Source organism: Camarhynchus parvulus, chromosome 1 (assembly GCF_901933205.1).
Source record: "Camarhynchus parvulus chromosome 1, STF_HiC, whole genome shotgun sequence".
NCBI lineage: Eukaryota > Metazoa > Chordata > Aves > Passeriformes > Thraupidae > Camarhynchus > Camarhynchus parvulus.
Genome location: NC_044571.1, coordinates 38680733 through 38703736, shown reverse-complemented (window position 1 = coordinate 38703736; position 23004 = coordinate 38680733). Strand labels below are relative to the sequence as shown.

The 23004-nt window shown below is 38.6% G+C and overlaps 1 protein-coding gene across 5 annotated transcripts in view; it reads right to left on the bottom strand.

Moving 5' to 3' along the window:
• NALCN (sodium leak channel, non-selective) overlaps nucleotides 1-23004 on the bottom strand; it is a 228007-nt gene that overhangs the window by 125862 nt on the left and 79141 nt on the right. For all 5 annotated transcript variants that reach the window (XM_030943111.1, XM_030943136.1, XM_030943144.1 and 2 more), the window contains exons 8-10: nucleotides 21842-21984; nucleotides 21620-21724; nucleotides 18865-18951 (exon numbers count right to left, since the gene is read on the bottom strand). In XM_030943111.1, coding sequence (XP_030798971.1) covers nucleotides 18865-18951; nucleotides 21620-21724; nucleotides 21842-21984 — 335 coding nt within the window. The remainder of the gene's footprint in view (nucleotides 1-18864; nucleotides 18952-21619; nucleotides 21725-21841; nucleotides 21985-23004) is intronic.

Genomic DNA, 23004 nt, shown 5'->3' with positions numbered 1-23004 from the left:
TAAATCACCAAGGTATTGAGTTATCCTCAATGACTGTCTTAAAAATACACAAACCACCTCTTGTTGATGCCCTTTTCTTTTGATTATGAAGTGCCTTAGGAGATCAACTCTTATCAGTACATTTAATTGCCAGACTCATAAGACTGCCAAATAAATTTCATTCCTTCTATGTCTGTACAGCCATACCTATGCATAGCTATCTATTCTTGCCCTCATTCTCACACCTAAGGCTTTTAAGTATTTTTAAAATTAATTTCTAGCTAATATTGCTATCCCACCAGTGCAAAGAATAAAATCATTAAAATTAAAATGGTATCTATCACTGCCATACATCCCCTTCTAAGCTGCAGCTTTATTCCATTGTTCACCCTTTACACACTGTTACCTCACTATTCTTTTAAACAACCAGCAGGACTAACCTTACTGGTTGTATATGTAATGATTAATGCTAAACTGAAACAGTGTGCACAGGTTAAACTGTCCATTAATTTACAATGCGTGGGGGAGCTTTATGTCAAAAAGGAACTTCAGTGCCAGCATTACTACATGCAGCCTTCCAAGTGATCTGCAAAATTAACTACACCAGTTTACCATCCTGTCATTTCAATGACGATGCAAGTTCGTAATGCTTTTTGTTGAATACACTTGCATAATCACAATTCACAAAAATAAATAAGTTTGTGGCATACAACATGAGTTATACATATACTTACCTGTCTCAATAAAAACCCCTTACTGGTTTATGAAAACACAGCACACTCACATGCTGAAGAGTTTTCTTAGAGGTCAAGAGTTTCAAAGCAGTCAAGTGGATTTAGACATGTAAGTTCCACTTAAGTAACAAAATAATCAAAAAGCAATTCTTGGAATTGCTGAAGCATAGTACATCATTAATTCTGAGAACGAGGCCTGGTTCTAGAAATGTGTTCAATGTTAGAAATAGGCAGTTAAGTAAATTTAAGGAACTCCCTTTTTTCATTATATTTTTAGTTGGAACAAAGAAACAGCTAGTTTCTCCCATACATCCCTAAATCTTCATGTTTTTAAGGAGGAATACTTAGCAAATGCATGACTCTTTCACATAGTGGGTTTTTTTGTTGTTTTGTTTTGTTTTTCTTTTTGTTTTTCTTTCAAGACTGTTCGATATGTAGCTTTGTTTCAGTCTGTCAGTTTTAATGACTACAAACCCATTGCTCTACATTTAAAACATTAGAAATTAAATAATTCTGCAGAGCAGTGGCAAAACTCTCACTGAGTTTGATGGTGCAAGGGCTCTATTTCTTCTCTTCTGCACATCCCTTAAACAGAAAGCGAAAAAAAAAGGGGAGGAAGAGTGGGAAAAACCTGTGCTAGTCTCATCTCATGCCCTTCCCTCCTTATCTCTTCTCTGAGGAACAGGTAGAAGAAGATCAAGCATTAGTGTTTGACTCAACTTAGCTCTGCTTACACTGAGAATCCCCCATCAATTTCCTCTCAGAAACCCAGTAAAAGAGCAGTGAACCATCCTCTTTTGCAGCTCAGTGAATAACAACCTGCCTCAGAATACTCAGCTGGAAGACTGACAAGCCAAAGTTGGTATTTCTGTATCATACATTTGCCGAGGTATTATTGCAGGCAGATCTTACCTGCAGGTTTGGTTTTAGTTTACTCAATAGAGGTCTCAGCTATAATAAACTCCATTCAATTTGCTCTATCCCTTAGGAATTTACTCCTATCACTTCTTGAAGGGTGCTACTCACTGCCACCTCTAAGTCTCCTGACATAAATTGGAAGATGCCAATGATGTAACACAGCTATACCTTGTCTGACTTCATCCACATCCTGTGCATCCACATCCTTTGCAATCTTCATGTGAAGCATGTTCAGTAGTATCCTTGAAAAAAAACCACTGCTACCTCTTTCCATGGAAATCCTTCTGGACTGCTAGCAGCACAGGAGCCATTGTGGTTCCACAGAGCATACAAAAGGCATGAATTCAGCAGAAAAGGAAGACCTCCACCAGAAGAAATGGTTCAGATTATCTTCCAGAGACAGAACAGGAGATTGTCCACCCATAACGAACTTGCTCAGAGAGCTCTTCCAGTTGTTTGCATTGTTTCTGTCCTGTTTCAGTGACTGATATGCATAAAGTTGCACAAATATGTATGCATGTTAGTGGAGGGGCATGTTTATAAGTTCTGATTAAGTGGCAGCAACGAAAGGGATAGAGAATAGTTCTAAATGGTGGAGGTTATCAGCCTTGGCTAAGGACAGACCAAAGGTTACTGAACCCTGGCTAAAGAAGAAAGAAATAAGAATTTAAGGGTCTGTGAATAGATCTATTGGTAGTGGCTTCTGTGCTATGAAGCATTAGGAAATTTTACTTTGGGCAGAGGATGAAATGGACCTACTGAGTGTAAAAATAGTAAGACTTCTCTTGCAAACAACCATGAATAGTCAGTGCCAGGCAGTTTCTCAATAAAAGAGAAATGGCTTAAAGGATACTGAAGAAAACTGAGCTATTCAGGATGACAGTTCTGAGTCAAAAGAAAACAGACTGCATAGCAAAGGTTTATGCAGCTAAAGAGAGGTTGAAGGAGGGGACTGGATGCACAGTCTGCTTTCGCTAATTAGTGTTTCAGTTCCTCCTCTCAGTTACCTAGGATCAGGAAAGTGAAGGCCAGAAATAAAGAAGCACAGCACATGTACTGCCAACTCCACTATTTTAGCAGTGTCTGTAGTAAAACACCTGGAATCAAGCCCACTAGTGCATGTATCTGCTTTCCTCAGATCTTCTGAAAAGTTTATGACAGAGAAAAGGAAATTATTTATATACACTCTTGGTAATGGGCAATTAATGAAATGTCACCACATATAATATATGCACCAGGTGGCATCAATGCCAAAATAATATATGGCACTTCAAGTATGATGTTTCAGGCTACCATTCAAAAGATAAGATGAAGATTCAATGAAAATGACTGATAATGGAAATTAATTATGGAAGTTCCTGAAACACTGCAATTTAAATATGTTGGGGGTCTGGGCCTATAAAAATGGAAAAATCTGTCACAACTGCTAAGACTGTGTGATTATTAAGAGATGTCTCTGCCTGAATTAAGGTAGAAACAAGACCATATGTCAAAGTCAATAGTACTAATTTTATTTAAAAATAAAATTTGCAGTAGAGAGATAGAAAGAAATAGAGGAGAAAGGAGGGTGGGGAGAAGAGAAAAAGAGAGAAATAGCGATCAAAAAGACAGTCACCACTCATGGATCCAGCAGCACCTCTTCGATCCTTTTTCACCCTGGCTTCTTGGTGGCAGGGGGGTCCTGAGGTCATTCAAAACTTGTCAGTATTTATACATTTTACCAAACAAAGGAATTAATGCTCATTGGCTGAAATATTCCCTTGCCTCTAGTGGTAATCAGTCAGCATTCTCAGTGTTTCTCATCTTTTGGGTTGGTGAGTTTCTGGGGTAGGTGGGCCATGAGGTGGTTATGGTGATCTTCCCCTTCTGGAATCACTCTTTACCCAGTCAGAGCTGATTTCAGCACAGTTGCTGAGCTGGCCTTCCTTGTGGCTGCATTCTTTATCTCCATTATCAGAGATGCATTCTTCTCCCTCGGATTTGCTTACAACCCCCAGGGTCTGAGATTGCACTTGAACAGTAGTCCCACCTTTCTCTTATCTTAATCAGCTTGAAGATCTGAATCTACTGTATTGCACTGTAGCCTTCAGCTTGTTAAAATGCACAGGGCAGGTAAAGATACTGCTCTTCAGCTATTTAAAAATTCACAAAGGATAAAGGATGTAGACTTTGACATGACTGTGCAAATACTCTCTGTAAAACAGCTGCATTCATGTGAATGAAATCACTTATAAGAAAATATGATTCTGAAAACTCTAGGCACCTTCCAATGATTTCAGTAGGATTTAATAAATGCAAAATACTTGTGAAAATCCAGTATACATGTTTACTGAAGCAGGACTTTTTCCTTAAATCTTCACATCAGAAATATATTATTAAGACCTAGTGAAGACAAAGGAGGTAGACTTTTGGCTTTAGTGATTCACATGAAAAACACTGGCACACCTAAAATAGGAAGGTAAACACCTGCAGTACAATGCAGTCTGTAGAGTGATGGGCACCACTGTATTCAGACCCTCCACTGCCCTCTGGCAGTGCTCATTGCTTTCCATTGGCTCTGTGTCACTATGGTCCTACCACTGGCATCTGCCTGGGGCTTATGGACACGTGAAATAACTCCGGACCACACTGATTCTCAAGAGTCACCTAAGAGACTCCAAGAGTAAGAGAAAGATATTACAAAGTGATTTGTTTTAAAAGGTTTCAAAAATCTAAAAATTACTCTAAAAAGAACAAAATAATAACCTACAGAGTTGCAGTACAGGATATTCTTTGCAGTTCTAGTGAGAAGAGACCTTTCTTTGTGAAATATTAGAAATATGGAAAATACTGCAGGGTAAAACAACCTACATGAAGCATACAAACCAAAACCCTGCTAGTTTTCTTCTAAGACTCTGCAGTCTTCCACTTTGCTCAAATTTGTTGTCCAAGTTACAGCTCCAAAAGAAGACATGCTGTTCCTGCGGTTGCTCCTAACACTTTGATTGCTCTAATTGTGCTAAGCACAGAAAAGCCACATGACAATTTAAATACCTGCTTTCAATTTGATAGGATTTGAAACACTGGACATATTTAACCCCAGAAGTAAGTAAAATTTTCTAAAGGAAATTCAGCTGAACTTCAATTTTAGTGGTATTACTGAATAGTTCCTATAATCCACTGATGCTCATGTGCCCTAAAATTTCTAAATACCAATAATGAGTACAATCTGTACTGAAGTCCATTGCTAAAAAGAATGCTAGAAAAATGGTACACTCTGCCTGTTTAGGTCAAATCAAAAAAGTGAAGTAAAAGAAAAAAAAAACAACAATGAAAACACTTAACTGAAGCAAAAATACAATTTACATATTTTCATTGTAGAAGATTTTTGCTTTATTAATTTGACCATGATGTTGTAAGAACTGAATGTCACTGCCTAATGAGTGAACTCTGGTGGTGGATTGACCCTGCCTGGATACCAGGTTCCTATTGACCCACTCTATCACTCCCCTCCTCAGCTGGAAAGAGTGGGGGGAGAAAAAGCTCAGCAAGACAAAGGCAACTTAAAAAAGTACAAGCAAAGGCTGCATGTGAAGCAAAAGGAAAACAAAGGATTTATTCTCTACTTCTTATCGGCAGGTAAAGTCCAGACACTGCCTGGGAAGCAGGGCTTCGGCATGCATAGCGTTTTCTCTAGAAGACACATTTTGTAATAGCAAGTATGTGTGTGTCCTCTCCTTTCTCTTAAAGGCATTCCTTTTTAGCTGAGAAGATATCCTATGGTATAGAACATCCCTTTGGTCCTCTGAGCTCAGATGTCCTGGCTGTGTACCCTCTCCAGATCTTGCCCAGCCCCAGCCCACTGACAAGGGGAGAATGTTGGAGAGAGCCTTTATGCTGTGCAAGCACTGCTCAGCAGCAGCCAAAACACCTTTCTAGCAAAGCACAGACAGCACTATGAGAGCTTCTGTGGGGAAAATTACCTCCATCTCAGCCAGATCCAACATGTCTGTACAGACCTGCACAAAAGAAGGTCAAGATTTATAAAAATTCCTTATGGAAAATTTATTTATTCTGGAGCAGGTTTTCTGTGGGCCCATTTGAAAATCAGGGGCTACAAAAAAGGTTCTACTTTAAACTCGTCAAAAACCAAGAAGTTCAGAGACCTTAACTAACTGTGTCAGACAATCCTTGTAGCTAGAAGGCCCAGGAAGTGGTGGTGAATGGAGTTACAACCAGCTGGCAGCTGGTCACCAGTAGGGTTCCCCAGGGCTCAGTGCTGGGGCCAGTCCTGTGTAAATATCTTTATCAATTGACTAGACCAGGGGATTGAGCAAACCCACAGTCAGCTCACAGAGCACACCAAGTATGGAAGTGTAGATCTGCTGGAGGGCAGGAAGGCTCTGCAGAGAGATCTGAACAGGATGCATCAATGGTCCAAGGCCAAAGGCTTGAGGTTCAACAAGGCCAAGTGCTGGGTCCTGCACTTGGGTCACAACAGCCCCACATAGCACTGCAGGGCTGGAGGCAAGTGGCTGGAAAATTGCACAGCAGAAAAGGACCTGGGCTGCTGGTCCAGAGCTGTTGAACATGAGCTGGCAGTGAGCCCAGGTGGCCAAGAAGGCCAATGGCATCCTGGCCTCTATCAGCAATAGTGTGGCCAGCAGGACCAGGACAGTGATTGCTCCCCTGTACCCAGCACTGGTGAGGCTACACCTCAAATCCTATGCTCAGTTTTGGGCCCCTCACTACAAAGAAAGACACTGAGGTGTGGAAGTGTGTCCAGAGAAGGGCAACAGAACTGGAGAATGGTCTTATGAGGAACGGCTGAGGGAGCTGGGGTTGTTTAGTCTACCTGAAATAAGGTTGTAGTGAGGTGGGGACCAAAGTGACAAGTCTTCTCCAAAGTGACAAGTGACAAAATGAGAAGAAATGGCCTCAACTTTCACCAGAGGAGGTTTAGATTGGATATTAAGAAAAATTTCTTCACAGAAAGGGTTCTCGGGCATTGGAACAGGCTGCCCAAGGAAGTGATGGAAGTGTTCAAAAAACCTGAGGGAATGAGGGAAATGGTTTAGAGGTGAACATGGCAGTGTTGGGTTAATGGTTGGACCTCTATGGTCTTAGAGGACTTTTCCAATCCTAACAATTCAATTATTATATGATGCAACTCTGACATACAAAGTTTTTGAAAACCTACTGCCTGAGATAAATTCAAAATACTTAATCCTAAATCACCCTAGAAGATGCCAAAGGCCTGATGTGACCAAGTTTTCTGCTGCAGCAGGCTCTCCTCTAATAAGAGCTATTGCCAAGGAAAACCACAAACCACTACACTTTTATATGCCTAATCATAGTTAAACATCTGTCCATTTTGTCTTTCTGATGTGATTCCAATCTTTTAAGTCTGCATGAAAATTTCATGTTCAAACTGAGTAAGTCATGCTTTATTTTTTTTCAAATGCAAATCAGTGAGAACAATAACATGTTTTCTTTCTTTTTTTGTTTACTTTCAGGAGGTATATTGCTACAAACTGTGGCTAGTAATTTACTTTGGTTGCAATGAACAAAGACAGATCATCAAGCAAATGGAAAGCTATAGAGAACAAACTATGAACTGTGTTTAACTCATTGTTAAAGTATGTGGTTTGGTATATTAGTTACAAAGAAAAATACAGGCAGGTAAGAAAGAGAGGAAGGAGAGAGAACCTTGCAAACTGGCAATAGGCATGCAGTTCTGTATCCCCTTTTTAAAGAAATTACTTTTCTTTTTGATGCACGTATGCAATAGCAGAGAAATAAAAGCATAGACAAAATTACAATAGGATCTAATAACTATTAAGTTAATTAATATTTGTTAATGTCAGAATGTTCCCTACAGGAAAATTTAAAAGTTGTCTTAAAAATGACAGCCCTGCCACCAAATACATAAACGTCTTTTTACAAAACTCCTTACTGATATTCAAAATCTATTTCACGTTCTGATGTTTTCTCAGCTTTGGGAGTTCTATATTTATACACAGGCACAAACAAAAAACAACCACGTCCCATGGCTGGTGTTTATAGTCCTCAGACATAAACACATGCCTGCCTGCCCTCTTGTTAGTGATTGCATGTTACAACAGCCTGTGTTCCTGACTGTCAAGTTTTGTTGTTTTAATTCTTTGTTTTATTGAAACTGAGCATCCATCTCAAAATTGCAACCAATAATCTTTGCACTGTTTTGTGTTATTTCTGCATAATTTCAGGAAAACAATTTCATTAATCTGCAACTGTAATCAACTAAAATACTGCATTGTTACTTTATGTAACTACTTACTACAAACAAGTTCTGGAGGCCAAAATGATAAATGGGTTAAAAAAAAAAGGCTAGACAAGTAGATAGGTGACAAATCCATCAACAGATACTAAATATAATGGCCTTAATTTAACATTCACTTCAGAAAGTCCCTAAATGACTTACTGCTGGAGTGCAAGACAGGGAACGAGGGCATAATCGGGTATCCAGAAGTTCAGACAAGGATGAGCTATACATGACTATTTGTGGGACTGGACAATTTTTAAGACATGGCAAATGCACTGTTTATCTGCTAGTCTTATGAGCACTGCAGGGTTTCCAACCTATGACATTCCTGGATATCCATACCAAAAAAGGAATCAAAAGGAAAGCCATGTGTTAAAGTTTTTTTTTGGGGGAGGGGATAGCACCCCAAATGGGCTTTAATCTTATTAAATATGAATTATTGACCAAAATACAGTGAAAAGAAAGCAAAATCTTAAAATCTGGATAAACTCAAACATCTTACTAATCTCACCATGCATTATTGTTTCAGTTCTATCAAACCAAACTAAAATGAATGTAGACTTCCTAAAAAAATCATGCATTTAGAGGCTTAGCAATATATTGAAGGCATTCTTTAAAGACTCTAGTGAGAGATATGTTAGCTATTTTCAAAGGGTTTGGGTGCATTTTTTTTTGCTTAGAAACATGGTGCATAAATTTTAATCTATGAAAGAGTTAATCAGATTGGGAAATATATATGCTGCCTTTAGGACACATTCAATTAATATGCATTCTTCTGACCTTTCTTAGTTAAGTATATTGTCACTCAATATCCTGTGAAGGGTGGAGTTCTTAGTAAAAAATAGTCGAGACTCTCTAATGCCCTGTATAATTTTAATTAAAATTTGCAGAAAGTTTAGTTTTATTAATTCTTCTCTGGGCTTTGCAAACATTACTGCTCCAAAAATGAAAGGGAATATTATTAAAAGTTCTGTTTCAACAGTTTCATGAGTCTGGGCCTGTCCTTTGGTGAAACTCTACTTATTTAGTGTATTGAGTTATTTGGAATTTAGTTCCTCAACATACTATATTGTGCATTGGGAGAGGAAATATTCTAATGGCTAAGGGAATGGAGAGAGACTCTGGAGATCTGGGTTCAATTTAATGTCTAAGCCCAAATTTCCTGTAGACCTTGAGAAAATTACTTAATAGGTTTCTTGCTGTTCACATTCCTTATTGTGGAAAAATATATCCCTGTGAGATTTGGCTACTATGGTATTTAAACATATTAAGTAACTACTTGAGAGACACTTCAATAAAATAAGACTGTGTTGAGTTGGGAAATAGATATATCCACCTCTCTAAAGCAGGGAGTGATGGAGAAAAGAATAACTTGATTTATGTGTGATGTGTTTACAAAACCTCTCCCTGATACATGCTTTGGAAGACACTTAGAACCATAGAATACCTTGAGTTGGAAGAGACTCATAAGGATCACCAAGTTCAATTACTTCCAGCTACAATCACTTCCCATAGACCAGCTAGATCTGCTGCATTTTACTAGTATTATTTTTGTATAATGATGCTTACTCCCACAGACCAGGGCAGGGTTTCGCCCTGTCAGGCCTTGCTAGCTGAGGTAGAACACTGCAATGGTGCGTGGAGCACCATAGGTCTGGAGCCATGTCTGAGCAAACAATAATTCAGACAGAGATACCCTGCAGGCTCTGTACAAAGCCTTTGTAACTCGCTTTGTCTCATACAAACATGTGGTGGTCACACCAAACTGCTCAATTAGGTAAAACAAATGGAGAGGTTAACCATGTCTTTACTTCTATGGCAGCTGATCTACAAAGAGGTTTTACAAAGGAGGTCCAGAATCCCACCTGGTGAGTAGCGTGTGAGTAGTATGTTTATCCTGCTGGGTAGGTGAGTGACACTGGGCTTGCCAAGACACCCCTCTTGTCTCTCCCAGAGCCCACCTGCCTGTCCTCAGGGCACATTGCACATGGGCAGAGCAGAACTAACAGGGACAGGCAGATATGGGATCTGCAAGGGACTCTTGCATACAGCAGCATAGTAGCTAACAGTAAATCAGAGAAGAGGACAGAAAAATGGGTGCTATTATGGTGCTTTTGAAGAACTTTAACTCAGTCACCTAAGTTTTCCTTAATTTTACAGAAGTGGCTGGAAGTGGCAACATGAAAAATTAGTATGGTTTCTGATTATGACACATCCTAATGCAGGCTGTGGAAGGTTATATTTTGGTATAATGGTTTTATATTTATTGTATTCTTCTTTTGAGTGTTCCCAAACGTGCTTTGTGGTCTTTTGTTACTTGTTCTCACTGTTCCCTATGACTGGCATTGATTTAAAATATTGATTTTCTTTTCTTACTGAAAAATAATCTTTGTGTTTTCCATTTCAACAGGAACCATTTAGCACGAATTCATGCTGAGGCTCCACGTTGCCACATTATTTTGCTGTTGTTGATATTACTTTAACATATTGTAGTGTGTTAGAACTTCCTGCCTACCATGAGTTACTCCTACAAGCTCAGTAGGAAGCTCTCAGTTCACAAATAAAGAAAAACTGAGGACTATTTTTTAGAAAAAAGCCTTGAAAAATTCTTTGAGCATGTATTTACCCTTTAAAGGCACATTATGTCTCTTATTTTTCTTTTCCTATGAATTTTAGAGGTTGCTAATAATTTTGTCACAACTTTTTTCCTTTTGTCTTTCTGTCTGCAAAGACTTGTAAAGTACATATACTCATTTAAAGCTGACCTGGAAAGATGCAACTCATATCTTCCATGAAACTGTGGTTGGTATTACTAACACCAAATAATGACAACTTCAGCTTTCTCAATATATACTTTTGTAATGAACAGAAAAATTATGAACAGTTTCCCACTGTGGCTCCTGTGGGAAACAATGAGCCAGACAGCAATTCCCTGTTCATGTTAATATTTTGGGCAAAAATGAAATGCACAGCTGAAGAAAAAGCTTGAGGACACTGGGTCTGGTGTGTCAGCATGATGGAAGTGGTCACTTAAAAACTCTATGTGCACTCCTACTCTGACAGTAAAATCTTCAACAGATAAAAGATACTATATTCACTTTTAATCATATGTGCTTCACCTAGGAAAGAAATAGAAGGTCACAAAGCTATGATCTGAGCAGGCAAGTGACATTGTTATTATTACAGCACTTTTGAACATATGATTAGCATCAGAAATTAAGCATACCTTTTTGCATCAAAAAAGGTCAGTCCTTCATGCTACGTATTATCTCAATTTGTTAAAGAATTCTGTAAAATTACAGAACTCTAGAGAAACTTGAAGGAGACTAAAAGATGAAAAGCAATATCCAAAGGCATAAAAAAAGCCATAGAGGATGGAGGACATGGCCAGAGAAGAAGGAATTGAGTGTTTTAGCAGTTTCATGATGGATATATTGAATATAAGAGAGAGAGATGTGAAACAAAGCAGTACTTAGGGATTTTCACTGCAGGAATAAGAGAAGAGAATACACAACTGGGTTTGATCTTCTTTTCTTTCATGGGAAGTAATGATTGGTGAACAAGAAAAGTTGGAAGTCTACTTATATACTAATTTGATCTTTAGTGTAACTTAGGAATCAGCAGAAGGTATTTGTCATATTCACTTCTTATTACAGTGGCTTTCATTAAATTATATACATGTATTTCTTCCAATTAACTGGGATCCTCTCTTACAGTGGAAGAAAAATCTTCTCTTTCAGTTTGCTAAAATTAAGTTTTGATTTGAATGAGGGTATTATTTGAGTACGTGAGTTTATGCAGAAGATTAACTGATTCTAAATCCTAAATTTCTGAGGCTGTGAATAAAAAAACCCCATCTTTATTTTATGCCCTATTCTCATTTAGAAAGCCTAGAAATTGCATCAGTTGACAGAAGCTTGGACAGTCCAGTGATGCACTTAGCACTGAAACAGTACTGAAAATCAACCACATTAGTTTTACTGAGGAGACTCGGGAGCAGAGTATGGCAAGTGTAATGTAACAGCAAACTGGTAGTTTCGGTGAGGTAACAACAGAAAATGAGGAGAAATGGAAGGCTCTGCAGAGAAACTACATATGTAGGCAACAGAAGAATATACACATTATAGTCCAGCCCCATCCCATCTTGGTATCTTCTGTGGTATATGGGGAAATAGTAAATACTGGGCATTATGGAAAATAAAAACCAAAGATACTTCCATTGTTTTCTACTTGTACACAGAGTACGGGAAGAAATGGAGAAAGTGTGGTGAATAGTGTAAAGGGGTAGATACTCCAATAACTGACTAACTCTCAGAAACTGGATGGGGATTCACAAATGAGCTGTTGTTAAATGCGTGCTCAGTTTTAGCTTTATGTTCCTTCAAGATGAGGAAGGTAAAGCTGTTACCATCCTCTGCTGTTTGCTTGCCTCATTTTTTACAGAGGCCTTAACCATAGTAGCAGCTGCAACTGAAGGGACAGCATGGGGATTGACTGAAATGGACTGCGCTTATACCAGCAAAGCAAAGCCAGTTCATTACACACTTTACCAGTATTTATAGGTCAATACGTTCGTACTCAAAATTTTCTACTCTGACCCCTTTGTCCTTGTCTCCTTTAGAAACACAACCTTCTGATTACTGTTCTTATGCTAGTAATATCCTTTGTTATCTCTTTCACTAGTAAAGTCTTTGTTACATCTTCTTTTGTTAAAGCGGTCAGTGTTAGAGGGTCAGAGTGACCAGACACGATGTCTTCACTTCTGTTCTTGCCTTGAGTTTATCTGTCCTTTGGTGTTCACTGTACCAGGGTCAAAAGGTCTGTGGAGCTACCCAGTCGAGCTTCTGTAGCTGTCTGATCTCTGACAGGACAGTAAGCTTACTCCTGGGACACCTCAGTTCCCTCTCTTATCTGATAATATAAACTGGCATCCGCTTCAGTTTATGTTAATAAAAGAAGTTATGAATTCAGATGGCTGAAATGATTGCGGTTCATTCAACTCAAGGAAGGAGGGGTCAGGACAAATACACTGTAAATGTACGTGGTAAGAACCACTATCATTTTCTGTTGTGAATTAAAAAGGTAATCTCATAACACTAGAGTACCAAACATATTTTGCCCACGTGTTATCATCTTATTGCAGAAGTCCCATACCTTCTCAGTGATTTCTCATGGGCATCTCCTCACAGCACTGACTCCTTCTTCTTCACAGCACAGCCAACAAACTCCAATACTCTCCTCAACCAGCTAACCCACTCTTTTATGGCACTCGTCTTCTTATTGGATACAGCTGTGGCCTATTAAGGGCAGGCCTGCTCCCAGTCTTTGGTGATTAGTACAGCTGCAACTCCTCAGGTGTGAGACTACCTTCTGCACTATCTTTATTTTCTTACATTCTATCCCTCCACATCTATATACTTTTTCTTTTTTTTGCATACTGTAATTCACCATTTTTTATTGAAAGAGACCAGAAAAACAGTAAGCTTCTCAAACACCTTGAGCCCCTCTGTTGAATTTGAGTTCGTTTGTCAGTACTCATATTGTACTGGGGGCCCAAAACCAGACACAGTATCTGGATTCAGGCTTACCAGGGCTGAGCAACAGGAAATAATTCCTTCCACACAATGACCCAGGATCATGTCGACCTTCTCTGTTGCCAGGGAAGGCTGCTGGTTCCTGTTCAGCATGCTGCCTACTGAGACTCCCAGGGCCTTTTCAGCAGAGCCCAGCCTCAGCTTTTGCCACAGCCGGTTCCTCCTGAAGTGCAGCCTGTCCTTAGTGAATTTAAGCTAATGTCCCTGCTGGTCCTTTCCCCAGGACTGCTTACTTCCCCCTGAATAGGAGCTCTGCCCTTACTTGTTTCCTTCCCAATCTTGCAGTATGGACACACATGCTGCGTGCACCCTCACAGACATTAATCTACCATTTAAAGATGTAAATTTGTGAAGGATTCTTACATTTTAAATAGATTTGATGCTTGTCATTTGATACATGTGAAGTAAAGAGCAACCAGAGGTCAGATAGTGTTCTTCTATCCCAATTGAAGTAGGCTCATTCTAAAGGAGAGTGGCATTTTGCATTACTCCAAGGTGGGAGGAGAGAGAATGAGACTATCAGAACCTGCCCTTCAGTACTTCAGATTCCCTGTCACAAAAAAATGTCAACATAAAACATTTGGGATAGAGATAGGCTGCTGCATGGAAACAGTCTGAACACAGTCCTGCACTTACATGAGCACCAGAAAAAAAAAGTTATGCATTATTTTTCCCATAAAATTATTACCTAATATTCACAGATGCCATCTCTAGAAAGGTATTAGTATGTTCTCATATAAATTAATCACCGAATAGTTAGGGTTAGAAGGAGATCATGCAGTCCAACCCCCTGCCAAGTCAGGGTCACCTAGAACAGTGACACAGGAATACGTCCCTTGGGTTTTGAATGTCACCAGAGATGGAGTCTCCATGACCTCCCTAGCAGCCTGTAAAAAATGTGTTTTGCAGGATACCTGTCTTTTGTCTGTGACTTTGGTTCTCAGTCAGGAATGCTACATAACTTATATTAGTGGTCCTGTGGACTTAAACTTTGAATTGATTTTAATGCCTTTTAAGAGAAAAGAAGATGAGTCTGTTGGGGATGCAACACAGACTTAAAACAATTAAAAAATTTACTGTCAGAATCAGATGTAGGGCAGAACTCTGGGGCCATATCCTGCAGCAGTCCAATGTAGCCATTAAGACTCTGCATCATCAACATGTTTAAGAAAGGCTTAAGGTTTTATTAAACAAAAAACCCCCCACCATTCTCTGCTGAATTCAGTGTTATGCTTCTTTATCTTAATTTTTCCATGTACTGTACAGTTGCCTACTGAGACAATATTGCACTTTTTTGTAGCTTGTCAGGATATATACCCTGAAACAATTGAGGAATTAAAGGACACAGGGTTTAGCTGAGCTCTTTCACTCCCAAACTTATTAATAATATGTAATTTCTGCCAGAGTTAGGTTTCAAAGTTAATATCCTGTCAAAATAAGTGTCAGCTTACAACTCTCATAGCTATCTCTTTTGTTTTGCAGATACTCTTTGCTTATGTTGCCTGGAAGAATGTAAGAAGTCTCAAATTTGCTTATAATACAGCAAATTTGACTGCCAAAAATCAAGTGCATCAAGCTTTGTCAGCCAGCCTTTGGTTTTTAATCAGAAATTGTTTGGGGTTTTTTCCCAATTAAAATCAGGGTTAGTCCCTAAGATCCAAACACATGGAAGTATCTACTTCTAGGCATTCCTAACAAAGAGAAATGGAAGAATGTTCATGGCATAGCTCATCACCTTAAACACACAAGTTAAGATCAGATGTAGCATTTGCAATTCTCATTTACAATTTCTCTTAGAAATTCTTTGTTCTTATTTTTTTTTGTTAAGCAAGAAATGCTTGTTTTCTAAACAGCAATCTCACCAACATTTTTAAGTGTAAAGCTTAAAGGCAAGCAGTTACTCATCCTAGTTAATGCAGTGGAGGAGGGAAAAGTGATGGTAATCAGCCACAGCCTGTACACATGGCTATAAGGTACTGTACTTAAGAGATAGAATGCTTGCTACATAATGTCCTTCGTCATCCCACTGGGGATATACTTACACTGTGGGTTTGTCTTCTCCTGTTTTGTTCCCAAATTGTAATTCCTCAGTGTGCCACAACACCTCCCTAACTTTCAGCCTCGTCTGGTGGGGAGCCCACAAGAATGGAGGAAGACAGCTTGAAAGAACATATTAGGTATGGTCCACATCTATTCTGCCCATCTGAGGTGAAGTGTGGAACAGTTTCATTCCATGCACCAAAGTCAATCCTCCAATACTGCTTCCAACAGCCCTATGTCCTCCTTATGAATCATACAAACAGGGCTCAGGTCTCCATGCTACCAAAATCACTCAAGCAGGGACATTGAGAGCCAGTTACCCAGGACAGCTACTAAAATTTACAAAGATGGAAACTCCACCACTTCCCTGGGCAGCCTTGCCAGGACTCATCAGAGTAAAGAACTTGCCATCAGAGTAAAAAACTGCTTCTTGGTGTTCAGAGAGAGCCTCCCACTGTTTAATGCTGTGCCCTTTGCTTCTGGTCCTGTCCGTGAAAGAGGATGTTAATGCTTTTGCAGGGCACCAAGGCAACAGAACTTACTTTATATCTTAAATTCCAGATCTAACTAAACGGGTAGCACAGGACAGCCCCTGCAAAATTTCTGGTTCATGTCAGGGAAAATATGAGTATGAACTGCAGGAATTGCAGAGATGTCCCCAGTGCCATCAGCAACTTGTGATTGCGGTGCTTGGCACTAGACAGGTCTTTAACCTTAAATGTGTGAAATACTTTCTTCAGTTAATTTGACAAGTATTTTTCTACCATAATTTAGCCTGCAAACCCACAAATCTCAGAAGCACAAGTCCTTAAAATCAGGAAGTAGATAGGACCTGCTACTTCTATTTAAAACTTTTCTGAGCTGTTTAAATTGTTGCTACATCTATTTAGTTTCTCTTGACAATATTATCAGCTGTTGCTATACCACAACCACCACACATAACCTCTGAACCCCATTAGGTTCCTACAGGTAGCTGGAACCTATCCATGGCCATGGAGAAACACATCTCCACACCACCTACAACCTCTATATTCCACACCTATGCACACCATCATTTTCCTACAAATAGTTAGAAAGAACCATTAAATATGTGTGTATGCATGTATGGGACATGTAGATATCTAAAAATATGCATAAGTAAAGTGTACCTAAGAATAAATCTGAGAGCTGCACAGAGGAACCTAGGCAGTTGGAAACCACCAGTGCTGAGTATTTCAGGGGTTCCTAGGAGCTGGCTGCATAGGCAAGCAGATGAGCCACCTCTCTGATATTGGCCCAATATAAAACAAGAAACAAAAAAAAGTATAACTGATTTTTATAGTAATTCCCATATGTCTTAAAAAAAAAAACTGGATTGAAATTTATTGTAGTCATACTTTATAGCTCACTGCTGCTGAAGGAAGCAGTTCTCACATTCCTAGACTGCTCCTAGTAATGTTCTGGTCCCCTTTGTGTGTCAGAAAAAACATTTATGCAGCTGCAGGAAGTCTGATCAATAACAAATTCACTCCTCTCCTCCTGCCAACTTTAACTCCATTCCCCGAACAAATGCATAAATACAGTGCCAGCTCAGGCACGTCATGAGGGGGAAGTATAGCAATGAGGACGAGTATGACTACCTTCTTTCTGCAATTCTCACATTATGACCTGATGCAGAACAAAAAATCCATTTCTCAGAACATTTTAAAATCATTAGATCACCCTAATATGTAGACCAGCAGTTAAAAAACCACAAGTATGATATCCCACAGAATACTTATATTAATGAATGCAGAGATATCTAATGCATGGAAGTTCCAAATTATACAAAGCAAGTCTTACAGCTCAACTCTTTTTAATGATATCTAAAAGTTAGAGTGTGCATAAGACACATAAAACATAGAACAGCAATCCTGTTCACTGCCTCTGTGATGACAACACCAACTCAACACAGCTTATTTGTCGATAGGGACAGTAATGTCATGAAGGATAAACTTCCTAATGGAAATTAGCACATGGACTTCATATAGTTAATGGACTATTGGACTAATGGACACATAATGGCGTTCATGCAGTTTAATGTCTTTAAAAGGGTGCTAAAACACAGTTTCAGAGCTTTCCCTATTTCACGAAAGGATGAAGAACAAGAGGGAAACGCTGGCTGAGTGGGAAATATAAGAAGTTGAATGCATGAGGTTTATGTCCACTGGAACACAATTAACTGTGTTCACATGATTCCCAAACTGGGCAAAAATGCAATGCCACAAAGGCAGACCAGGTAACTCAGATGGTATCTTAATTTTCATCTGAAGTTTTCACAGTGAGTTCACCTATATTTTATCCACATACCAGAGACTGATACCTGAGAACACCACAAATGATGTTCCTGTTGCTGTCAAAATCAAGAATTAAATTTGGGAATACGAATAATCTATTAAGACATATGCTATAATCAAATACATGGCAGTGGTTTGGCAAAGAAGAGATATTTGAGAATGAACAGCTTGTGGAGGGGATGGAAGGTGCTTGCCAGCTTAGGGTTCAGCAATGTACATGCTGCCAACAAGAACGTGTATTTTAGCTTACATGTTAAACCAAACATAACCAAAATTGCCAGAAAATGCTATAGTAGATTTGGCCTTCTATTCTGAAGTTTGTTTTACCCAGAAATGACATTATTTAGCTTGCAAATAAAAATTTGAGCTGCTGTACAGTGCTCTGTTCTAAAAATGAATTTATAAAAAACATTACTTAGTCTGGATTTATTTAAACAATGAAGATTGAGTTTCACAAATTAACTCCTATCCAAGTAGGAATATCAAATCTGGAAGTTTCAAACATTGTATGGCTTGCTCCCTACATGCTTCTTCTCCCTTTTTTGTGAGCCTATTTTCACAAGGGAACAAGAGAAATTAGGTACTTCTGTGTTTATTATTAGTCATGCTTCTTGGCATATGTTATTGTATTTTGCACTTAATAAACAAGCATTTATGATGCAAATATCCTAGGAATGGAATATATTTGTATAAAAATTCTCAGAGATAGAACATGATTAACTATTTTATTTTATATTTTACAATCTTAAATCTTTCTCTCATAAGCACACAAAACAGAACCTTATCAGGAAGGATTTTTCCAATCTTTTCCCTTTGGGTGTGGTACATCTTTATTTGTTGATCTGTGATTTTCAAGAAAAAAAATCTACGCTGCAGAAAGCAATAGGTTCAAAAAATATATGACTGAAACTATGGTAGCTATTTCTCAGCATAATTTCCCTATAGCAACATTTGAGTGATGCTGGTAACACACACACATTTATTAAAAAGCAATGTCATACCTGTAGACATGCAGGAGCTCTGCCTTGGGGTTTATTCACATCAACAGCCACAAGCTGCCAACCTCCGGCAGCATCTTCATGAAACATCTTGAAAGGGAAGACTGTTGTCAGAAATGTTTTGTGTGGCAATAAATACAAGTGAGATCTAATACATTCCCCTTAAGGACTGCATGCATTTTCATGATAGCTAGTTTAAAATAACAGAGGAATGATTCTTTCTGCTACAGAAAAAAAAAGTAACATGCTTTTCCCAACAATTGTCTGATTTTACCCAGACAACATCAAACACAATGTGTTTCTATTAGTCCAAATATAGAAAACAATTCAGTTAATCTCTGACCAGCATCATTAGATAGTGGTACCTGTTCAGAATAATTTTCTTACTAAGGTAAGCTTATCCTAAGAAAAAACAAATACATTGTGACCACATAAATAAGCTACATAAATAAAAGGTGCTTTTGGTAATCTTTTTACCGGCAAAATTATTTTACTGCAAGGACCACTTTATTCTTATTGCACTGATGCATATCAGCAAGAGTAGCTGGACAGTCCTTATGTATAATTTCACAGAGATTAAAATTCCTATAAATAGCTGAATGTTTCCAAGCTCTAATGGTGGCAATGGAAAAGGCTTTCTTGACCACAATGGTATTCACATTTGATCAATAGCCTCTGGAAGAGCAGACATAGGCATTCTGTTTCGTTGGGTTTTTTTCCTCAGAAATTAGGACACAAAATGATGCTGGACATAAGGAACAGTGAGACACCACACCTGAAAGTGATTAAAACTGTCCTTGAAAATGTCCTTGAAAGAAAATGAATGGTTCTAGCATTTTGAGTTGCCACCTGCATATACTATGAAATGAAGTGTGTCGAAGTTCCCACCTCACTCCCACCTTTTCTTTGACACCCAGCACTCAAACGAGTCACCTCAAGAACACAGCCACAGGAGGGTGGTTGAAGCTTAAAAGTCATCCTGAGAGAAGTGCTTATTAGACTGGGGACAGTGTCACCCAAATATGGTTGTTATTCCTCCAAGTCTTTATTTAGCACCTCTGCACTGGGTAGAGTTGCCAACTAAGATCAGCACAGTTATTCCTCTTCTTACCATGCTTTTAAGCACATTTCTAAAGTGCTTTAGAAGAACCTTTTATCCTTTTATAGAGAATCTCTTCCTAGACTTCGACTCCTGGACACTCATTCCTTTTCAATAGGAATAAGTTTGGGGAACAGCTCAGTAATGTAAGAAGTGGGAAAATTAAGGCAGAGTTGTCAAGGCTACTTCAGGCACAAAACAAGCATGGGTTTTAACTTTTGTCTGGTGCTTTGAACAAGAAATCCTGCAGAATATTTTCTGTCCTTCTTAATACAGGAAAAGATAAATAATTTTTGCAGTTTGGTAACCTGAACTCTCTTGATATCCCATTACGTCACTGACTCGAGGAATGAAGCAGCCATTCAAACCATTTGCTTGTCTGCAGCCAGCAAGTTATTTTTAATTTGCATGATGCAGATTATATTCAACATATTCACACTCTTTGGCATCATGACATCATTTTGGATATTTTATATTTTTTAATGTTGGCTGCTTCTTGTGTTTCCCTACATTGAACTCTCTATTCCATCCTCTAGTTCAGAGTATGTTGGATAAGCCTATATGGCTCAGAATTTGTCCTATGAACATTAAGTTCCTCAGGCTAAGCATATGCCATGTAGAAAAGTCCTTTTCTTTAGATTTTAAATTGATATTACAAAGTCTGCTTTGAAAAAGGCATATATATAGAATAGAAATTACTGCCACAAAGTCTATTTGAGGCAAAAAAATGTAGCAGCTGGTAGAAAAGGACTAGATTTACATATGGATTACAGGAATATAAAAAAGAATATAAATATATTCAATAATTAATTTTGAAAACTTAAATCCTTTGGCTTAGTAAACTAAATAATCTCCAGCTACATGGTTAGAAAAAATTCCCTTGTGGGTATGTTTCACATATCTGTCTTTCTAAGAGCTTTTTGCAGGCAGTTGGTACTGGTTCTTCTGAGAGATGACAAACTGCTCTACCCTGGAAAAGCCTGGTCTTTTGCCCATTTGGGACACATAACCTGATTGTTTAAATAATGAATGAGAGAATTTAAATCTTAGCCCAGTAGCTCTTCTTTTTCATATTGGGTTCTTTCCCACTACTCAGTCCATCCTATCTATCACGGTTTCTTCCTACCCATTATTTCTATTCAGTGTCTCGCTTTCTGAGGCTGCCCCAGCTGTGAGCATGACTGTTTCCTTGCCCTACAACCTATTCTCCCTTGGTCTCAACACACCCTTCTCAGTTCCAGGACCAGCTTCCCCAAACAGTTCAGCTGCCTTCTGATCCCTCTTATTCCAGCTACTTTGGGATTTCAGCTCTTATTTCTTAGCACAGAAAGTGATATCCTATAGCCCTGACTTCAAACTCACCAATGACATGATAAAAAAGCATTATCATACTTTGTTAAAAAGAATACAAACACAGCAATAGCGTATCTAGCCATATAGAGAACTGTATTCTCCATTATTCCTTTCTAAAAAAGACTAGTTAGATAATGCAACCAAGAATTAAAATTTTTATGAAAATTCATATATCAGGTTTAGACTATAGGTACCAACATGCAACCCCAAATATATCATACATGACAAGAACTTTTTGCTTATTATTAATTAATGAACTAAACCAAATCAAATCCCCAAAGAATCTCAGCATCTCAAGTGCTTCACCTGGGTGGTGGCAGTTGAAGTAGTACTGCTCCTGGACCCCCACATCTGCTGGAACTGCACTCTAATTTCTGCAAACGTTTCAATGATGACTGCAATAAAAACATTCTGTAAAAGAAAAAGAAAGAATGGCTGACACAAAGCTCAGCAAGCAGAAAAGAGAAGAAATTAATTCTAATATGATCTATGTTTCAGACCAATTTAAAAAGACATATTTTTCAGTACCTTAACAAGCCAGGCCAGAAAGAAAATTAAGGTGATGAAATAGAAATATGAACGCCATCGGGGAAAACTGTCAATTGCTCGGTACATAAGGAACACCCAGCCTTCCTGAGAAGCAGCTTCGTAAACAGTAAATATGCTTGTGCCTGTCAGAGGAAAAAATGAAAATGTTTGGCATTAAACCTCCCTGAAAGTTTTCAGTATCAGCAAACAAACTTTTATCTATCCTATTTTTTGTTTTCTCTAAAGGAGGAGAGGGCTCTCCTCTCCTCCTTCAAAGTTTTTCAGGTGCATTTCCACATTCCTTTTGCAGTTGAATATTAATTGGTTTTGTATCAGATCAGACTGACTCCCTTCCCACCCTGGACAGACACGTATAATCCCTTAGAAGAGTTCACTGGCAGTATGCAAATGCCTCCAAAGGCAGAATTTGTCCCATCATTTGCATTCAGCAGCATCCCTGAGAAAAGGCAGATTTAACAAGGATGAACATTCAGTAGGTTAAAGAAATCACTTTTAATATCAGCAACAGCATCAGCAATACACCAAGAAGGTGCCTGATACTAGCAAGCACAGTAAGCACCTACAGCAAGCTACTGAACTGTTTTGAAATTCAGGTAGTAGCTGCATTAACATACAGTTGCCTTTAAAAAGCACTTTTAAGTTGAACTTGCTATATCACTCTTGAGGGGGTGGAGAGAAGATGAAAGGAAAATTATGAGAGACCTTTTTGTGCAGAAACCACTTTTGAATAACAGCTATAAAGCAACTAATATTAAACATAAAGTCCAAACTCAACCTAATGTCTGAGTGATAATATGCTTTAGCCAGCTTGGCCTTCCTCCGTATCGCTGCAATGAAAGCTGCAAAATATAGACCAGTTATGGCTTGTAAGTCATTCCTGTTTAAAGCAATTTTATGTTCCAAAAAAGAAACACAATTAAACTGTGAAATTAAACTGTGAAATCTCACAAACTGCTGTGAAATCACAGAATTGTCCTACAGCCACCTCCCAGCTCTGCTCCACTACTGCTTCGTTTCATGGAACAGCTTTGATAAAAGAGAGGGAGCATGAGGAGCACTGCCCTCAGCAAAACATGGCAGCTGCTAGCAACATAAAGATAGAAAGCTGACTATCTGATCCTTTTCACAGAGAAAGAAGTGGT